The 21600-nt window shown below is 41.0% G+C and overlaps 1 protein-coding gene across 1 annotated transcript in view; it reads right to left on the bottom strand.

The window, feature by feature from the left end:
- PRKCH (protein kinase C eta) overlaps window positions 1–21600 on the bottom strand; it is a 267961-nt gene that overhangs the window by 19840 nt on the left and 226521 nt on the right. Inside the window, exons 11-12 of the mRNA XM_023726115.1 lie at window positions 6022–6160; window positions 4919–5107 (exon numbers count right to left, since the gene is read on the bottom strand). Coding sequence (XP_023581883.1) covers window positions 4919–5107; window positions 6022–6160 — 328 coding nt within the window. The remainder of the gene's footprint in view (window positions 1–4918; window positions 5108–6021; window positions 6161–21600) is intronic.

Here is a 21600-nt window from a genome sequence, read left to right as displayed (position 1 = left end):
TCAAATGCACAATTTTAAAATAACATTACAACTGAGTATTACCATAAACATTATATCTTACTTTATTGAAAGTTAAATAGGTGAGAAATTCCTGCCATGTAGATAGAAAGTACACAGCACACAGCTTCCTTCGGTGGCTAATCTTCCTGCTACAACAGGAAAGGATCACACCAGGGAGTAATTTGACAACTAGGAATGTGGGAATCTAAGGGTAAAAGTCACTTGTTAATGGGAAGCAGAAGATATAATGGGGAAGGGGCAGATACAGTCCAGGTCAGGACCCTAGACTGGGAGAGGAGAATCTAGAATCAATTCCAGTTTTTGTTGTTGTGGCTGTTTATTTGTTTCAAGTAATGTGCCTTTGGTAAATCACAACTTTTCTCTGCCTCACAGTCTTCTCATCTATAAAACCAGGGAATTAGAGTGGACAATCTCCAAGGCTTCTTCTAGTAATAAAAGGACTACGGTATATTGTTCTAATTACATCGAGTTGCAGTTAGAACCAGAAAGTAGTCTCAATGGTCTTTAAAGTGTGACTTGATATCTTGAACCCTTCTCATAATACAATAGACAAATAGAAAGTGATAATTTTTCAGAGATAAGGGCAAAAAGTCTAAAAATCATTTCAGGTGTTAACTTCTCACTGACAACAGTGCTGACCACTTCCTGAGCATGGACTCTGTGCTGAGCACTGCTTCAAGCAGCCCCACACACTATCTCCTTTCATCCACGCAGTAGACCTGGCGGTATTTACCCCAAATGTACAGGTAAGGACACTGAGGCACGGCAAAATTACCCAAATTGCCCAACGTCATGCAGCCAGAGAGCAAAAGAGCCAAGATTTGCACTCAGACAGCTATGCCGTGGAGGCAGGTTCTTAACCACCATGCTCTGATGCCTTGACCTCTTCAGTGTTTCTCACCATGTCTTGAATGCTCTTAACTGCTTGGTTTTCTTTCTTTCCCTTGATCTCAATTCCATTTAAATGTATCTCAGCCCTCTGAAAAGAATATATGAATTTTCTCTTCTACAGCATTTAAGCTTTTTCTTTTTAGGCATGTTGTTGTTAGGTGCCGTCAAGTAGGCTTTGACTCACAGAGACCCTATGTACAACAGAATGAAACACTGCCTAATTCTTCACCATTCTCACAATCATTGCTATGCTTGAGCCCTTCATTGTAGCCACTGTGTCAATCCAACCTGCTGAGGGTCTTCCTCTCTTTCGTTGACCTGCTACTTGATCAAGCATGATGTTCTTCTCCAGGGACTGGTCCCTCCAGATAACATGTCCAAAGTACATGAGACGAAGTCTCGCCATCGTTGCTTCTAAGGAGCAGTCTGTCTGTACTTCTTCCAAGACAGATTTGTTCATTCTTCTGGCAGGCCACGGTACAGTCAATATTCTTTGCCTACACCATAATTCAAAGGCATCAATTCTTCTTCAGTCTTCCCTATTCATTGTCCAGCTTTCATATGCATATGAGGCGATTTTAGTCATAGATGCTGAAATGTACAAAATTGTCCCTGATATTCTCTCATTGAGTGTTTTCTAGTAATTTTATCTGACAACTTTCAAGTGTTTCTCAGAAAACTATTTTTAAGACACACTCTTTGCAGGAGGAAGAAAGAGAATGCTTATTGTGTGCCTAGGTGGTTATTTTATTCAATTTATATTATTTTATTCAATCCTGGCAATAAATATATGGCATGGATTATATTGGCCGTATTTTACAAACAAGGACATTGAGATTCAGAGAGGTGAGTAGCTCACCAAGATCACTCTGTCAGAACACACCAGAGCTGGGATGCAAGTCTGGAACTGTGGGTCTGAAGCTCATGCTTCTTCTTTGGCATTATGGGGAGGAGGTCCCATGGAGAACCCTGAGTGCCATTTAGGAAAATTAGTGCTACATAAATGACACAAAACCATCTCAGGTGCTGTCTGTATCCAACTAACCAGCTGGCATTTGAAGGAGCTGAAATAAAGAAGGTGTGGAAGTTCACAGCTACCCACAAGTGAATCTGCACAGAGAGGGAACAACTCAGTCTCTGCTGAAGATTATTATCTCTTTAGGCACCAGAGGCTCTGTTCTCTCTCAGAATAAAGACTGTGAAGGTTATTACTCGGTAAGATAGAGGCTTTGTTCTAGTTACCAAAAATATTAATCTTTACATTAAAGATATAGCTTAAAATAATTTGGTGTATCTGGTTAAGAAGAAACAGTGTAAACAGACGTTTCCATCTGAATCTTAACCTTGCTTAGTTTCTGTTCTAGGTTCTGGAAGGACTGGTCCTAGGTCCCTGATTTAATTTTGGGTACAACTCTCTTAAGATGATTCTGAAGCACTGGACTGAGGTTTAGGACTTCGAGAAATTTGAAGAAAAGATTGAGATGCATATACGAGTTATGTCCAATCCAAATGGTGATATGACGTCTTAAGGTCTCTACTAGTCTTAGATTCAGGTCTGAGGTACTTCTGTGTTAGAGAAACACTGAACTATGAGAAAATTAAAGTTCCTTGAGGCACAAACTATCTTTGATTTTCTACCCTCCATGGTACCAAGCACAGTGACCTTTATAAACCAAGGCCAACAACACATATACGTATTTCTTTGTAGCCTCAACTAGCATTTTCATTTGAATTATAAACTCTAGGGTCCTTCTTTTAAATTTTAAATATTAAAATGTTAAATTATACACCAAATGTTCATTGCAGTCCTATTCAAAATAGCCAAAAAGGAAAAAACAACCAAAATGTCCATCAACAGATGAATGGATAAACAAAATGTGTTATACACATATAATGGAATACTACTTAACCACAAAGAGAAATGAAGTCCTGATACATGCCACAAGATAGACGAATCTTGAAAACATTACGGAAAGCAAAATTAGTCATTGTAAAGGACAAATACTATATGATCTCACTTATAGGAAATAAGCAAATACATAGAAACCAAAAATTATTAGCGGTTTCCAGGGATGAGAAGGAGGGGGAGAAAGGGGAGTTTTTGCTTAGGGGGCAGTGAGTTTATGTTAATGGTGGTGGAATAATTTGGAAAAGGACAGCAAGAATGGTTGCACAATATGAAGAATGTAGTCAATGTCGCCAAATAATACATATAGAAATTGTTGAATTGGTGTATGTTTTGTTATGTATATTTTCACCACAATAAAAAATATTAAATTAACAACAGTTACAGGACTAAATATGTTCATCATGAAAAACGTTAGAATTATAACTGTGGTTGTTGCAGGCCACAGGAAGTTGAAATCCCTTGAGACTCACAAAGCAACAGATTCTGGGCCACGGAACTGGGAAACTAATAAATGCAAAATAATCCAGTCTCTAAAGCGTGATAAGGTTGCGTTATCACAGCCTAGGTCATTAGGTGAGTAAATTCCCCTTCAGTAAGTTAAGAAACTTATGGCAATACAAGATGAGCCCTTCTCCTTGATTTTTTCATTCATAAAAATACAAAAGCCACATTCTTGGTTTCCTTGGTCTAAAATTTCTACTAAATATACAAATAAATTGTTCTTATGAAAACATGCTAGATAGGAGACATTTTGGTAGAGTCTTAAAGCACTTCCCTTTTATTTATATGAGATGTATGCTTCCTTGATTTTAGGAAAGTGTTGGCACCTGGGCTTGAGAATCAAGTTATGAATTATGAATTACAGTTCTCTATGGCAATATGAGATTTCTGTGATTATTTTTCTTGTAGTGATGGAGAGAATTCTCAGGGACAACCCTCCCTTCAGTCTCAGTACACAGTGACCTGCATATAAAGTGTCCTTGAAACGGCACCAATTATATGGCTGGAGGTTTTTAAACAAAGGCAAGTCCTTCAACAAGATAGTTAATATTTCCCAACTTTATCTTTTTGTCTCAAATCACTAGAAAGGATATGACTTGAAGAAAAGTAATTCTTAGCACATAGATACTATTTAAATGGATGATTCTGATTTTTCTTTGCTTGAAGAACTGATCTTTTATTCATCTTTATACCCTTGTGCACATAATAGGCGATAATATGTATATATATTTTTTACTTCAACTAATATGGTTATGAGGAGCCCTGGTGGCATAGTGGTTAAGCACTTGGCTGCAAATCAAAAGGTCGGTGATTCCAACCCAACAGCCTCTCCATAGCAGAAAGATGTGGCAGTCTGCTCTCGTAAAGATTACAGCCTTAGGAACCCTATGGGGGCAGTTCTGCTCTGTCCTATAGTGTTGCTATGAGTCAGAAGTGACTTGACGGCAAGAGGTTTAGTTTTTGGTTTTTAATGTGGTTATAGAATTAACCCAGATTATGTGTGATGTCTTATTTTCATCGTAAAGGCACCAATTCCGTATTTCTTCCTCACTTCAAAGTAAGGCTTTCAACACAGAGATTTGAATACATGTAGAAAAGACTTCCTCGACATTATCATGTTGCATCTGAATTCTGAGCCTGGCATCTGCCTTGCAAGATAACATGGAGGCAAAAAAGAACTACAGAGGTTTGGAAAACCTGCCTTCTCCTCTTTCAGCATTAAGAGAAAAGCCCCTTCACCCTGTTCCTTGGATACTGCTCATGAAAATACAGTAACAGACCTGGGGGTTGCTTGCTGTGGGCTGAGTGAAAAGGAGCAGTACCTCACCCAAAAGCCACAAGTGCTAGGAATACTTGACATACGGCAAACAAAGCTATCAATTGCTATTGCAGTTGGCCCAGAAATAAGTATTGCGTAAGAGAGGACAAGCCTGACAGAACTCTGGTTCTTTGCTTCTTTAAATTAAAACACAAATTTTGGTTAGAGCTTGTAGCTTGCTGTTGGGAAGTATTAAAAAAAAAAAAAAAAACATAAGAAACACATACGATAGGCTGGCTTGCAATAGGTCAGAGGCTGGTGGGTGAAGCCAAACTTACAGACTTTAGGATCCCTGTGGCATCTTCATGGAGCCAGGTAGGGTAGACCACTTCATCATTCAGTATGGCCTCAAAGAGGTCATCTTCATTCTCTGCCTCAAAGGGCGCATGCCCACAGAGCATCTCGTAGAGCAACACTCCCATTGCCCACCAATCCACGGCAGGGCCATAAAGCATTTCCTGCAGGATCTGGGCAAAGGGGGTAACATGAGAAATGCTGCATACATCTGATAGTAAACATGAAGTTCTGTTCTCAACAACTAGAGGAAAGAATGAATCAGGAAATATCAAAATAAGAAAATGAAGTCTCCTTTGCTGGCATGCATGTTTTGTTCCACCTCTATGGAGTTTCTGTTTTCCCTGTGGTCAATGTGGAGGCACTTTCTCATCTAGGTCTGACCAAACACTTATGGTCTGCTTAGCCAATGGCCCATGCCAGGACAAAGTAAGGTCACGTAATGCTCCAAAACAGAAAGAGTTTTGGAAATGTATCAGTCTATAAGGAACTGGGGAGTTCTTGGGTGGTGCAAATAGTTAATGCCGTTGGCTGCTAAATGAAAGGTTGGAGGTTGGAGTCCACCCAGAGGCACCTTGGAAGAAAGGCCTGGTGATCTGCTTCTGAAAAATCAGCCATTAAAAGCCCTACGGAGCATAGTTCTGACATACATGGGGGCGTCATGAGTTGAAATTGATTCGACAGCAACTGGAACTGGTATAAGGAGGAGGAGACTAAGCTCACTCATATTGGAACAATTCAAGAGCTTTTCTGTGGTTCTGCTAAGTAGAGTAAGGATTAAAGCACTGAATGGAGACTAAAAGAAAAATAAATAGCTGTAAGTGGAGCATACTTTGTCCTCATTCATGGCTAAAGCCTATAGCAACTGCAAAGTTAAAAAAAAAAAATTAACTCAAATTCCTATTTAGAAGTACCTAGGACATTTTCAGCCATCATTCAAACAACAAGCCATGAGCGAGCTGGCCTGGAGGCCTCAGCTTTCCTGCCCTGCCCACAAAGCTGCAGTGCAAAAGCAGTCTATGGTATTTCCTGTCAGGGTTACTGTGGAGCTCAAATTTCAAAAGCTGCAGCAAGTCGTTGCACTCACCTCTGGAGCAATATAGTCGGGTGTGCCACAGAACGTTGCTGTGGTGACACCATTACAGATCCCCTCCTTGCACATTCCGAAGTCTGCCAGCTTACAGTGGCCCTCATGGTCCAACAGAACGTTGTCCAATTTCAGATCTCTGAAATAAAAAAAAATAGGAGCATGTGATAGGCCATCCCCTTGGAAGAACTGGCTCAGGGGATGGAGACTCAGACCACAGTATGGTCTGGTGAGACTGAGTGAGCTTTTCTTCAAAAAGAACATCTATGGTCTATAAACCACTCATGGTCTTTGCCATCCAGGCTCTCCAGGGCTCCGGAGTATCTGTGAAAAAAGCTTATATCAAGACTCAGAATTTTCCTCATAGTTCCTAGATGTTAAGTCCATACCAATAGGCTAACCACACATTAAAAAGAGTAGGCTGCCCTTTAGAAACTGAGGGCAGAATGTGACTTTTGCAGGGTTCCCACTTACTCCGTGCCCATAAAGTAATCCATCCACCACCTTTCCCCCATCCTCCACTCTGGCACCCATCTCTTGCCCATTGGCGTTTACTTGATGAGCATTCATTGATCAAGCGACTACTGTGTCAGAGACTATGATAGGTATCAAGTGCACAAAGATGATCTTTATCCCCAAGGAACTCACAGTGTAATGTGGAAACAGATGTTTTCTAGACTATAAGCTCCATGAGGGTAAGGAACAAGTTGATTTGGTTCATCATTGCCTACAATAGTACACTCAATAAAAGCATGTTCAAATATATATATATACCTATATGTAGCCAATTACTTTTGTATAATACAAGTAGCATGATGGAGGTATAAACCAAGACCTGTGAGAAAAACATTAGAGGGAACAATTAATTCCTTCTGGTAGGAGATAGGGATAGTTCGCAATAGAAGTGGAAATTGAGTCTTAAAGCATGAGTCAGAGTTTTCCATTCAGAGAAGGGGGATTTGGGAAGGTTGCCATGGGTAGCTAGATGGAGCAGATGTACAAGGGCAGGTACCAAGGTGTCGACATGCATGGTGGGCTATGGGAACCCCATGGGGTATAGTGAGGCTGGAGGAGAGCCAGCATGGGATCACAGGAACCAATGAAGGTCCCAGGGCTGAAGAAAATTAGATGTAAACTGTGAAAAGCCTTGAATGCCATGCTAAGAAAATTTGACATTTAGATATTAGACAAAAGGGACCCACTGAAGCTCTCTAATTAAGGGAGTAAAAGGTTCCCAGTTGAACAGAAGAGATCAGCTAAAGGCAGCTGAGATAGTCCAAGGAGGAGAGGTTAATGACTTGAGCTAGGATAAGTGACAAAAGGAATGGAAAGTAAGGGGTCAGTCAACAGAGCTTCAGTAAAAGCAAGATCGATAATAAAGCTTGATGACCACTTAGAGGTGGACCAGGGAGAGGAGGTAGAATGAGTTCAATGGGTCGGCAGGGATGTTAATAACCAAGAAAAGGACAAAAGGGACTAAAGACAGGGTTTGTTGGGTTTGGGTGTACCCCAGGTACACAGGGCCACAGGAAGCCTAATAGATTCTGATGAGCCCAGGACAAAGGCCCTTTCCACTTCTCCCTCAACGAATGGCAGAATCTACTTGAGGGAAGTGAGTTTTTAGCAGCAGAAGTGTTTGATAGGAGGCCCTGGCAGCCTCAGTGCAGGCAAGAACAAGGTCAGATACTGATAAAACTGTCTGCAAATAAAAAGCAATATGTGGAAAACAGTGGCTCCTCAAAAAGTTAAACCAAGCATTACCATATGATCCAGCAATTCCATTCCTCGGTATATATCCAAAAAAACTGAAAGCAGGAACTCAAACAGATACTCGTACACCAATGTTTCACTGCAGCATTAGTCACAATAGCCAAAAGATGGAAACAAACCAAGTGTCCATCAACAGATGAATGAATAAACAAAATGTGGTACTTCCATACAATGGAATATTACTCAGTCATAAAGAGAAATGAAGTTCTGATACATACTATACATGGATGAACCTTGAAAACATGCTGAGTGAAATAAGTCAGACACAAAAGGACAAACATCATATGATCCCACTTACATGAAGCAGGCAAATGTAGAACATCAAAATGCATGGAGACAAAAGTTTATTAGTGGTTATTAGGGGCTGGAAAGGAGCCCTAGTGGTGCAATGGTTAAGCGCTCAGCTGCTAACTAAAAGGTCAGCAGTTCGAATCCACCAGCCACTCTGTGGGAGAAAAGACCTGGTGATCTGCTCCCATAAAAATTTCAGCCTAGGAAACCCTATGAGGAAGTTCTACTCTGTCCTATATGGTTGCTAGGAGTTGGAATTGACTCAATGGCATGCAACAACAGGGACTGGAGGGAGGGGAGGAATGGGGATTTTTTGATTAAGGTATGCTGAGTTCCTCTTTGGGGTGATGAAAAACATTTGGAAATGGATAGTGGTGATGGTTTCACAACATGGTGAATGTAATGAGTATCACTGAATCATACACTTAAAAATGCTGAAGATGGCAATTTTTTGTTATATATGTTTTACCACAATAAAATTTAAAAAAGAAAAAAAGTAGTGCTTTCCTAAAACAATCCCCTCCCCAACACAGGCTTCTTGCACCTTGCTCTCCATCACCACATATGCCCCGCGCTGTTAGAGAGGGAGGCCTGGGGTAGGGCCCTGCAGACTGACACAAGGGCCAGTCTCCCACCCACAGTCTTCAGAGGACGAGAGAAGCAACCTTGCCTATTGGGTGATACATTTATGCTTTGCTTTCTTTTCTTTTTTTTTTTAATAGACTTTTATTTTTTAGAGCAGTTTTAGGTTTACAAAAAAATGGTGCAGAAAGTATAGAAAGTTCCCATATGCTCCTTCTCCTCCTGCACACTGTTTCTCCTATTATTAAAATCTTGCATTTGTGGGGTACCTTTGTTATAATTAATGAATTAATATTGATACATTATTATTAACTAAAGTCCATAGTTTAGATTAGGGTTCACACTTTGGGGTGTATAGTTCTATGGGTTTTCTCCTATGACAAATGCATAATATCATGTGCCCACCATTACAGTATCATACAGAACAGTTTCGCTGCCATAAAAACATCCTGTGCTCCACCTATTCATCCCTCCCCACCTCCCTCTGAACCCCTGGCACCCACTGATCTTTTCACTGTCTCTACAGTCGTGCCCCTTCCAGATGTCATACAGTTGGAATGGTACAGTATGTAGCTTTTTTGGCCTGGCTTCTCTCACTTAGCAGTATGTTCCTCCACGTCATTTTGTGGCTTGAAAGCTTGTTTCTTTTTATTGCTGAATAACACTCCGTTGTATGGATGTATACCATTTTTAACCATCCACCTATTGGAGGACATCTTGGTTGCTTCCAATCTGGGGCAATTAAGAATAATGCTTTGCTTTTTTAAGGAATTGTATGGTCAGAGGCAAACCTCAGTGAGGAGCTAGCTGCACATCACACAGGTGCTGCAGGTGACTGCGCTGTCCTGGGGCTGCAGTTAAACTGGTGTGTGTGGCCGCCATGGACTTGGGCCTCCTACTTGAATTCAGTTGGGAGTGGTGGTGCCCCCTCACTGTGGTATTGTCACAGTGGCTGGAGCTGACTGCTGTTCTGGAGCTTCAGGCTCACAGGGGGTTAAGGTGGGACTCTCATGGCTCTGTTTTCCTATTCCCAATCTGAGAATAAAACATCTGTTGGCCCGCCTGACCCAAAGGAAAAGACTGGCCTCTGTCCAGCCCTGGATCATACTGTTGATTTGGAGGAGGACGTGATGACAGGACTGGCGTGACCAGTTCCCACACCACCCTGTGAGCTGATATAGCCTGGCCATGCAGGGCTCACAGATACATGGTGGTCACAGGAACATGCCCAGGAATAAACCAAGTCCTATCTTCCAGGAATCCCCGATAAGTGTGGTTAAAGCAGCAGACTTTTCCTGGTACACATCAGTGGGAAAACAACCTTCTCTCTGCTCCTGTGGAACACGGGAGGGCAGGTGTAATGCCAAGGTGTGCTGAGTACCTGCACGCCCACTTAGCAAAGCAGACTTTCTCTGCCTCTAAACCAAACCTGGCCTCGGCCCCCAAATCAGCCTTCCATCCCCTTCTACATTCAGAGTGTTTCTACTTCCCACACAAGGACTGTTTTCAGTGGGATATGATTTGTGGAAACTATTTCCTCACCACTCACACACAAAAGGAGCAAAACTTATTTAACCCATGTGAAGTTGGAATTGCAAGAGCACAGGGGTGGTGAGGATGACAATGGTCACCTACATGTGAGGGAGGCTGCTGCCAGAGTGGTTTTAGACGTGAGAGGCCTATCGGTGCTCACCATCCAGTTCCTCTGAGACTGATGGCAAACATTAGCAAGGCAGCTGGCTGAGGTGAGTGATCATTCTGTGGCCTCAGGAAAGAGCAGAGCCATGGTGAACCGCGCCTGTGAGCCTGGCTTTATCAACACCATGCTCTAGCCCCACGGTCCAGCTCCATGTGAACCTGAGCCCAGAGCACTCTGACTTTCCCACATTTCCAGACAAGGTTACTGAGTTTCTGAATTCTCCTGAAGCCGTTATGCCTGCTAAGGTTTCAGGAAAGATTTTCTCAGGCAATAGGAACAAGTGCTAACAGAAACCCATAACTGTCTAATAAGCTGACTTGCGATTGCTCAAGAGACCTTATGACTAACATCCCAGGTAAGGGGTTTTTCAGCTACTGTCATGTGGAACAGGGGTTGTTCAGGGAGAGAAAAGTGCTTTGCAATCAGTTCTGTAAGTCACCTGTCACAATCCTCCACAAAGAGGTCTAGGGACACAGCCTAATTGTTCAGGAGACAGACCTGAGCAGCACAGGAGATGAGATCCATCCTGGTGGCAGAATCCCTAAGGGCACACAGGTAGGTTACACACCTTGGTCCTGACTTTGCAGTCTAATTTTAGGCAGTCTCAGAACTGTATGGGCCCTGGGGGAAATGCCATTACTGGTTTTTCACCAAGCATTCCTAATAGGACAAAAACTCTTAAGATGGGATCCCAAGGGGGTTCTATTAAGGACGCAATATAATTGCAGGCTTCAGTTCTGCCCTCAGCTCAAATACTGCATATCTCCACTGTGAAGTTATTCCTGATTTCCCCGGACATATCAGTGGCCATCAAGTCGATTACAATTCATGGAGACCCCATGTGTGTCAGAGTAGAACTGTGTTCCATGTGCTTCACAGGGTTTTCAATGGCTGATTTTTTGGAAGTAGATCACCAGGCCTTTCTTCTGAGACACATCGGGGTGGACTTGAACCTCTAACCTTTTGGTTAGTAGCCGAGCACATTAACCATTTGCACTACCCAAGAACTCCTCCAGACAAACATGTTGTTGTTGTTAGGTGCCATCCAGTCAGTTCCAACTCATAGCGACTCTGCAGGACAGAGTAGAACTGCCCCATAGGGTTTCCAAGGAGTGGCGGTGGATTTGAACTGCCAACCTTCTGGTTAGCAGCCGAGCTCTTAACCACTATGCCACCAAGGCTCCATAGCCACTGTCAACTCTGGTCCCTAGAGCACCTGGTTCATGCCTCCATGACAGCACACCCTGCACTGTATTCCGGAAAGCATATGTCTGTATATTTGTCTTCCCCATTAGCAGGGGTTGGGCCTTACTCTTCTCCAGCTCCAGCTCAGTACTGGCAGAAAGTGTTGAGCAAAGAGATGATCAGAGCACTTCAGAAGGGTAACAGTGGGGTCACCCTGGGCAGCTCGGAGCCTGTCTTATGTTAGAGGAAGGAAGGAAATTCCATAAACCTCACTGGGATCCTTTTTCCAAAGTAATTAAACTTATAAAAAGTCATGTGCTTCACCCCTTAGAAACAGATTCCAGAAAGAAAAGAAGAATCCTGAAATATAAGTTCAAATTTTTTTCTTTAGTGAGGCTGTATAAGAGACACCTATTTAGGAGGGGCAGTTATAAAGCAAAGAAGACCCCAGCACAATACCTTCTACTGTGCTGGCTTGTATTCAAATGGAAGAGCAAAACTTTGAGAGGGTTAGTCAAACAAATACAAAGCTTACAGAGCCATTTACGGCCATGGTCAGCTTCTACTCTAAAGGTAAATAATTACCTTTATTGAAAAAAAAGGAGGGGTGCAAAAAAAAGCCCCCTATGACTCCTGACTTTAATTTAAAATACCCAGAAGTCAGGTTTTGGCTTCTGAGTGCTTTAGCCTCCTATGCCAACATGTGACTCAGCAGTCAAACTTAACAAGGCTATACAATGAAGATTACAAGTTCATACAGGGCAGAGGCTCAGATCACAAGATGCCAAAACACGATTATGGGTTCACCATTCATTAGCTCATTGAGCACCAGTCTTTAATAGCTATACTTTTGTCATGCCAGCATAGAAGGGTAGAAAGAGTTATTCTATCATCTCTGATTGCCTGAAAGGTCCATTGTTCTTCCTGGGTAATCAGGGTTACTTAAAATGTCCACAGTAGTTTCAGAGAGGATTCCCAAGTGGTTGAACACAAAGGAGATTCAGAAATTGAATTTATTTTGTTTCCACCATGAGCTATTCTGAGCATAATAAAACAGAATGACATGAGTCTTACAGCTTAGATCACTGGAATCAGTTACTCGGCCAAAAGAAATAAAGGAGAGTGAGTTGAAAGTTGGCTCTATAAACAAGAATGAATCTAGGGGTCTATTCACATTCAGTAACCATTTTTAGTATATTTTTTAAACTTTTTGTCATGGACAATTTCAAACATACTCAAAAATATAGAGGATAATATAACACTCCTCCCATAACCGTTACGAAAACAAAAACCAAAACCAAACCTGTTGCCATCACGTCAATTCTGACTCATAGCGACCCTACAGAACAGAGTAGAACTGTCCCATAGGGTTTCCAAGGAACATCTGGTGGATTCAAACTGCTGACCTTTTGGTCAGCAGCTGAGCTCTTAACCACTGCACCACCAGGGCTCCATACCCATCATAGGCATGCCCAATCTTGTTTCATCTTTACATCTGCTTCTTTCCTGACCCATCTTTTTCAGATTATTTTGAAGCAAGTCCAAGACATCAAATCATATCATCTATAAATATTTTAGTATTTATATCTAAAAGATAATTTTTTAATAAAATACAACTTAGATACTAGTATCACAGCTAAAAAGTTTTAAAATAATTCCTTAATATCATAAAATCTACAGTCAATACTATTGTTTGTTTGCTCATCTGTTGTGTGTACGTGTACGTGTGTATCTAGAAAACCTGAAAAAACCTTTCGAGGATAATAAGAATAATAATCTTGGCATCAGTAGCTAACATATATTGAATAAATGCTAAGGGCTTTATATTATCTTATTTTTGTCCTCAAAACAACCCTGTGATGTAGGTACTAGCCCAAGGTCATACAGCTAGTCAGTGGTAAAGGCAGAATAAGAACTCATTTCTGCTCACCTCCAAGGCCTGGGCTCATAACCCATTATACCAGACACACTCCCTTCTATCTAGCGGTGTTGCTGACAAATCCTCCTGATAGATTGTTTCCTGAGAGGACTTCACCAACCAACACAAGAACCATTGGAGAGAATAAATCAACATCCTATGATTCACTGGTGGTGCAGTGGTTGAGAGCCATGGTGAGCTATGGCTGCTAACTAAAAGGTTGGCAGCTTGAACCCACCAACCGCTCATTGGAAACACTGTGGGGCAGTTCTACCCTGTCCTATAGGGTCGCTAGGAGTCAGAATCAACTTGATGGCAACAGGTATGACACACTATGATAAAAGGACATCTTGTGCATATCACTGTTGTTGTTGTTGTTAGGTGTCGCTGAGTCAGTTCCAACTCATAGTGACCCTATGTGTACAATAGAATGAAACACTACCTGGTCCTATGCCATCCTCACAATCATTATGCTTGAGCCCCTTGTTGCAGCCACTGTGTAAATCCATCTCGTTGAGGGTCTTCCTCTTTTTCGCTGATCCTCTACTTTACTGAGCATGATGCCCTTCTCCAGGAATTGGTCCCTCCTGATAACATGTCCAAAGTATATGAGACGAAGTCTTGCCATCCTTGCTTCTAAGCAGCATTCTGGCTGTACTTCTTCCAAGACAGATTTGTTTGTTCTTCTGGCAGTCCATAGTATATTCATTAATCTTTGCCAACACCAGAATTCAAAGGCATCAATTCTTCTTCAGGCTTCCTTATTCATCGTCCAGCTTTGACATGCATATGACGCGATTGAAAATACCATGGCTTAGGTCAGGCACACCTTAGTCTGTAAAGTGACATCTTTGCTTGTTAACATTTTAAAGAGGTCTTTTGCGGTAGATTTGCCTAATGCAAGGCATTCTTTGATTTCTTGACTGCTGCTTCCACGGGTGTTGATTGTGGGTCCAAGTAAAATGAAATCCTTGACAACTTCAATATTTTCTCCGTTTACCATGATGTTGCTTATTGGTCCAGTTGTGACAGGCCCAGACAGTTAAACTCAGAGTGAAGTCAATATAGTCGAGCTCCCAGAGGAGCAGGAGCCTAATTCTTCTCCCTTCACGTGGGACACCTATAGTCTTGTTAAGATTTAAAGGGACTAGAAAATGTCAACCTTGTACATTTTCAAAAAGGAGTCCCGGTGGCACAGTGGATAAGTGCTCAGCTGCTAACGGAAAGGTTGGCGATTCGAACCCACCAGCCTCTTCTTGGAAACCCTATGGGGCATTTCTACTCTGTCGTTGAGTTGGAATCGACTTGATGGCAGTGGGTTTTGGTTTGGACGGTACATTTAATATCTCCGTGAGCTACTTTAAAAATGTGGACATGGAAGTCTGAAGCCAGCCTGATAGATTCTTTCTAGGTTAAATTCTCAGTCTCTACTACATGATACGATGCTCTTGTAGTGTACATTTAATAATTTCATTTTACAAAGATGTTATTTTGTTACATCTTATTATAATAGCAAAATTTGGAAGCAAGCTAAATTATGTAGTAATGGGAGATGTCTGAGTAAATTTTGGTATATCCATGATAAAATTATATGAAAGTTGCTGAAATTTTATGCAGAACTAAAAATGTACAGAAATATTTATGACAGAATGTTTATATCTTTCGAGAATTATTTTCTTATTATAAAAATAATGTTTTTATCATATAAAATTCAATCATTTCTGAAAAAATAATAGAGAAAATGATGATGTCTTCATATTCTTCCATTTTTTTCTTCTCAATGTTATACTAACATGATATTATGAAGTCATTTGCTTTTCTCACTTAGCAAATATTTTGGTCATATTTCTACATCCTATAGATTTTTCTCATTCTTTGAAATGGTTAGATACAATCCCATTATAAAGAAGTACCATAATTTAACTAGTCCTCTCTTCATGAACATTAAATGGTTGTTTCTTTTTTTTTGCAACTTCAAACAATGTAGTAGTGAACATTCTTTGCACACTTGTGGTAGTATTTATTTAGGATAAATGTCTAGAAGTGGAAATGTTCTGTCAAAGGCTATAAACATTTAAAATTTAAATCAATGCTCATCAACTGCCCCCTAAAAATGTTGCATCAAATTATACTTTCACCAATAGTGTATGGGAATGTCATTTCTTGGCCTCATTTGGGCTAGATGTAACTATCTTTATAATCCTTGCCAATCTGCTAGTGAAAAATGATCTTGTTGTTAACTTCATTTCTTGAATATTAATGAGGTTAAGTTTTAAAAAAATTATATCCACATACATATATACATATACATGTTTATACACTTATTTATTTAAATGGCCATTTGTATTTCTTCTGTCTTGGTCTATTCATATGTCTTATCCATTCAAAAAATTAAGTATTCATCTTTTTATTGCTTTTTAGAAATTCATTACATATTATGGATAGTAATAATGTTGAGTCCACTGCAAATATTACTGCCTGGTTTTTTTAACTTTGTTCATTGTAACGTTCATATTTTCATATAATAAAATCTATCAATCTTTCCTTTATGGTTTCTAGGTTTCATGGTTTATTTACAGGCTGATACAATTCTAAGTGAAAAAGCAGGATACAAAATTTTATTTTCAATATTCTCTTAATTGTGTTATAATTGAGAGGGAAGGTAGAAAACTAAGAGAGGACAGGAAAAAGAGAGAAGAGAATAGATAAAGGTTAAAAGTCTATTTCTGGATGATACGTTTATGAGTGATTTTTATATTCTTTTTTGTATTTTCTAAATTTCTTATGGGAATCATGTATTATTTTAATAACAAGGAAAAATCATTAAAATATATGTGTATATATTTTGGCCTTAATTATTTTTAGTTTCTGTTCCTTTTAAAGCCTTAATTCCAAGGGAGATGTGTAGGGAAATGACTCACTGGTAGGAATGGAAAGAGTTTCTTTGAAATCCAGGCTTCAGTGCATGTTGAACAAAATCATCTTACTTCTTAAAGAACCTGCACAGCTGTGGGAACAGAATTCTGAGCCTACTGCCACAAGCTCATTTTTCACTACTGAAACTACCTAAAGAGGCGTCCATATACAAAATTTTCATGGGTGGCATTTATATTTTCATCAGTCCACTGTATCCCTGTAGTCTTAACCACTTAAGTATGAAAATGAGGCTCCTGCTGAGAGGAGTGATACTCCTAACAATTAAGAGAGGCCTTCACATCATTTCTACTCATGAAACAGTACTTTATCTGGTATTTTTGAGGCTAATCTATTGGAAGAACCAGTATGTGAGACATGAACATTCATCATTATGAGGCTGAATGGAGAAAAATTCATTTTCTAATGAATGAAGAAGGAAAGTCAATAAAACAATTTCCAACCTAGAAAGTGTTACCAAGGCTTCTCTGAGGTTCTTTCCCCCCCACCCCTTCATACTCCCTTCCAACAGCTACATGGGCTGAGAAATGATCACAAACGTGACTTCTGTGTAAGTCTTGCTATTGAACCTTCTTTGGTGCAAATGGTTAATGTGCTTGGCTGCTAACCAAAAGGTTGGAGGTTTGAGTCCACCCAAAATCTCCTGGAAATCTACTTCTGAAAAATCAGCCATTGAAAACCCTACAGAGCACAGTTCTACTCTGACACACAGGGGATTGCCATGAGTCAGAGTTGACTCCATGGCAACTGGCAAAAACTAGTAAAGCTGGGCCTGGGACTCACAAATGAATCCCCACAGATCACGTGTTGTTCTCCATCCGGTTGTGGGTGTCTGATGCCCTTGAAACGCAGGCAGCGTATTCCCATCTTCGCCACCGTGTATAGATGCAGCCAACTTTAACTTGAGCAACGGGACCAAGAGGTTTCCCCTCTCCCTGTCTCATGGTAGGAAAAAATGTGCAAAGGAAATGTTCATTGACTCTTGGGACAAATGCAGGAGGAAATGAGTTTGATTAACATTCATGGTGTGTGCAGATGATGTATCTCCTTAGGACCATCAAATACATGAGTCATCAAGCTGACGGCTTAGACTTATAATTCTGTGTTTTCATTCCATACCCCCTTCCCCCAGAAGGGATGAAATTCCCTGGCTGAAGAGGCACAAATGTATTTAGTAGCGCCTTACAGTACTTCTATTTTATAGTTGCCAAGAAAACTTTTCTCACTGACTCTCCTTGCCAAAACGCTTCTTACGTGATACCTGGCAGTGTTTAGACTACAGATGCACTAGCAAAGAAAGGCAGCAAGGCAAGATAGAGGGGTCAGAGAAAGACACCAGGAGATGATAAACCCTCAGCAGGTTAGGGGCCTCCTGAACATTGGGCCTACCTCTGACAATAGATAGGATGCTGGGGACAAAGGTATATCTGGACTTGCATGCAAGTCCAGGGGAGAATAAAGTGGTCACCAAGCCAAATCATGCCTCAGTTCTGAGGCTCCCCCAGTGGCACAATGCCAAGTGCAGCTAACCCATGGAAAACCACCTGCTGAGGTGGCTTGGCTTCCTGGCCACAAAAATCCAACAAGGAAATGGAAGTTCTCTGCTGGTCAGTCACTCAAGGGCAAGATCACAAACTGGATCAGAGAGCCATAGGGGATTCTGAGGTCCTGAAAACTAGGGGCAGATAGACATGGAAGACCTCCTTGCTGGCTGGCTTGTTTGCAGGGCACATGCATGAAAGTGAAGGAAAGAAGGATTACTGGTAAGGAGGAATTAGAACTTGATCCCCTCTTAAGCAATAAGATCCTAATCACAACCAGGGGTGGCTGTGAAGTGGAGTTGGGTATAGGCGGGGCAGATGAATTCTACTAGGTTTATGTTGGACACATGGTACCAATATCAATAAATAAGCTCATATAGTGATACTCTATAAAACATTATAGGGTTCATTTTTTCCAGTTGCCATCGACTTAATTCCGACTTATGGTGTCCCCATGTGTGTAAGAGTTAGAACTGTTCTCCACAGGGATTTTTTTTTTTTGAATATTTTATTGTGTTTTAGGTAAAAGTTTATTCTGCAAATTAGATTCCCATTCAGCAGTTCATATTTAGCCATTGTAAATAATGTCACGCAACAAATTTTTCAGTGACATTAGTTACAATCCCTGCAATGTGTCAGCACTCTCATCATTTCCACCCCACCTGCCCCATCCATCCAGCTTCCCTGCCCCTCTGTGCTTTCTCATCTTTGCTTTTGGGTAAATGTTGACTGTTTAAAGGTAGCACATTCCTCATGGGTGTTATTGTTTATTTTACAGGCCAATCTATTATTTGGCTGAAAGGTGACCTCCGAGAGTAGCTTCAGTTCTACATTAAAAGGGCATCTTAGGGTGATAGTCTGAGGGTTCCTCTAGTCTCCATAAGTCAAGTAAGTCTGGACTTTTTTATGAATTTGAGTTTTGTTCTACATTTTTCTCCCATTCTAACTGGGATCTTCTACTGTGTTCCCGGTCAGAACAGTCAGTAGTGGTGGCTGGGCACCATCTAATTCTTCTGGTCTCTGGCCAGAAGAAGCTGTGGTTCACATGGGCCATTAGTCTGGTGGACTAATTTCTTCCTTGAGTCTTTGGTTACCTTCACTCTCCTTTGCTCCAGCCAGGAAATGACCAATAGTTGTATCTTAGATGGCCACTCAAAAGCTTTTAAGACTCCAGACAGTACTCACCAAACTAGGATGTAGAACATTACCTTTATGAACTAAGTTATGTCCATTGACCTAGTTGTTCCTTGAGATTCATGGAGTTTTCAATGACTGATTTTTTGGAAATAGCCTGCCAGACCTTTCTGCATAGCTGCCTTTGGATGGACTCAAACCTCGAACCTTTTGGTTAGCAGCCAAACGCGTTAACCATTTGCACCACTCAGGGACTCGTAGAGGCCCATGCAAAAAAAAAAAAACAAAAAACAAAAAACAAAAAACCCATTGTTGTCGAGTCAATTCTGACTCATAGCAACCCTATAGGACCGAGTAGAACTGCCCCATAGGATTTCCAAGGAGCAGCTGGTGGATTCGAACGGCCGATCTTTTGGTTAGCAGCCAAATGCTTAACCACTGTGCTACCAGGGCTCCATAGCACTAGGTCATCATCATTACTGTTGTTACTGTTATTAAGTGGGTAACTAATATGGCTCCTGTCCTCAGAAATATAAGCCAGACAATTCAGATGTTATTACAAATACACAGACCAACAAGTGAATGGACCATGAGACATCTTGGCCTGTCTAGCTGGGCTGGTCCCCTCTAATGAAACACAAGGCTAGTCTTACTAGAAGGGCACAGACCTGGCAGCACTGAAGCTGGTTCCCTGAAGACACTGGGTTGAGAGGAAATCATAAGGTCCTTGCTTGGCCAAGGTTAGAATTTCTTCTCAGCTTGGGAAAAACAAGCACTAAATGTTGTTACAGCCATCTGAAGTCTCAGTATGCAGACTTGCATAACCAGTGAAAGAGGACATAAGTTCTGTCAGGACAAAGTCATGAGGAATGCTTTATGAGAGGAAGGCATCAAGTTTATAGAACCAACCTCAGGAAGTGGCGTGTGGCTGAACATAAACCTTTGGCAGCATTAGCAATGCTTTCCCCTACAGTAGACGGGAGGTGGCCTTCCGACTGGAACCAGAACTTTTGGCTACCTCAGCAGGTATCATCTGGTTACCTGTTATCCCCATCAGAGATTAAACCCAAAAGGACACTTGTAGTTCAGAACCACTCCTAGGTCCTCGGAATTAAATATGCACCTCACATTTCAGTTCAGGTCATAGTTGGTCTTTGTTCTCTTACTGTGTTTTGCACGAAAAGCCTTGCTTCCCTCAGTCAGGTTACAAACTCCAAGGTTAGGCCTAGGATATTTCTTGGGTCATCTCCTGACTACCTGTAATCATAGACTAGATACGTGACAGCAACACACGTATCAAGCAAAATATGCAAAAGGCACAGAATTTTCTCCTAAAAAATTCCCTTTGGGAGAATTTACCAATACTTCCAAGTACCTACTCTGTCCCCGGCACTTTGCTTTGCACCCGCAGAGCTAGGGTTTCCAAGACATTTAATTGTTCATTCTTTAAATATTGGAATATTTCTGTGTGGAGATACTACCTAAAGAATGTTTCCAATTATACATAGTAGCATTCTTCTTAATAAAAGTAATCTATTAAATGTATAGGAGTCCCTGGGCAGTGCAAATGGTTAATGCGCTTGGCTACTAACAGAAAGATTGGAGGTTCGAGTCTACCTGAGACACCTCAGAAGAAACGCCTAGTGATCTACTTCCAAAAAACCAGCCATTGAGAACTCTATGGAGCACAGTTCTACTCTGACACATATGGGGTCACCATGAGTCAAAATCTACTCAATGGCAACTGGTTATTAAATGTATAAGTGTGAATAATCATAACTTCCTAAGATCTTAAAAAAAAACATAATCCACAAATCAGGGGGAAATTATTTTTTAGCCTATGTGTGTTATTTTTATTTAGAAAGTATCACGACGCCTGTAAGCAAAAGTAGCAGATAAAGAGACTTTTCAGGTCTCACTGTTCTTGCCTAAACGCAAGTTCCCAGAAGTTATGCATAAGAATCACCTGGGGATTTTGTTAAAAGGTAGATTCTGATTCAGTATATTTGGGGTGGAACAAGCAGGGAACTTGTTAGAAATGCAAATTCTCAGCAAGTGTTCAAACTGGAACCGGTTCGAAGCCCTGTTAATCTTGATCGAATGAATAAAGTCTATTTTTGTTTGGTCCATTTCCCTAGCACCTCAATTTCTCTGTTAAAACATTAAGGTTGCAAGATGACAGACCTTAATTTAAACAGGTGGGTGGTCACTAACCCTGGATTTCACTCAGTAAGTAACTTGTACAGCAACATCATATATGTCTATATGCACATCCCAAACCCCACTGCCACTGAGTCGATTCTGACTCATTGTGACCCTATAGGACAGGGCAGAACTGCCCCATAGGGTTTTGAAGGCTGTTATCTTTATAGAAGCAGACTGCCACGTCTTTCTCTCGTGGAACAGCTGGTGGGTTTGAACAACCAACCTTCCAGTTAGCAGCCAAGCACTTAACCACTGCACCACCAGGGCTCCCTATGCACATTCCAGATGCAGTCAAAGACCTTTTGCCAATATATGGTTTA

This window comes from Trichechus manatus, unplaced genomic scaffold (assembly GCF_000243295.1).
Source record: "Trichechus manatus latirostris isolate Lorelei unplaced genomic scaffold, TriManLat1.0 scaffold00010, whole genome shotgun sequence".
NCBI classification, from domain to species: Eukaryota; Metazoa; Chordata; class Mammalia; order Sirenia; family Trichechidae; genus Trichechus; species Trichechus manatus.
The sequence above is the reverse complement of the archived record's forward strand: the minus strand, read 5'-3'. Positions and strand labels throughout refer to the sequence as shown.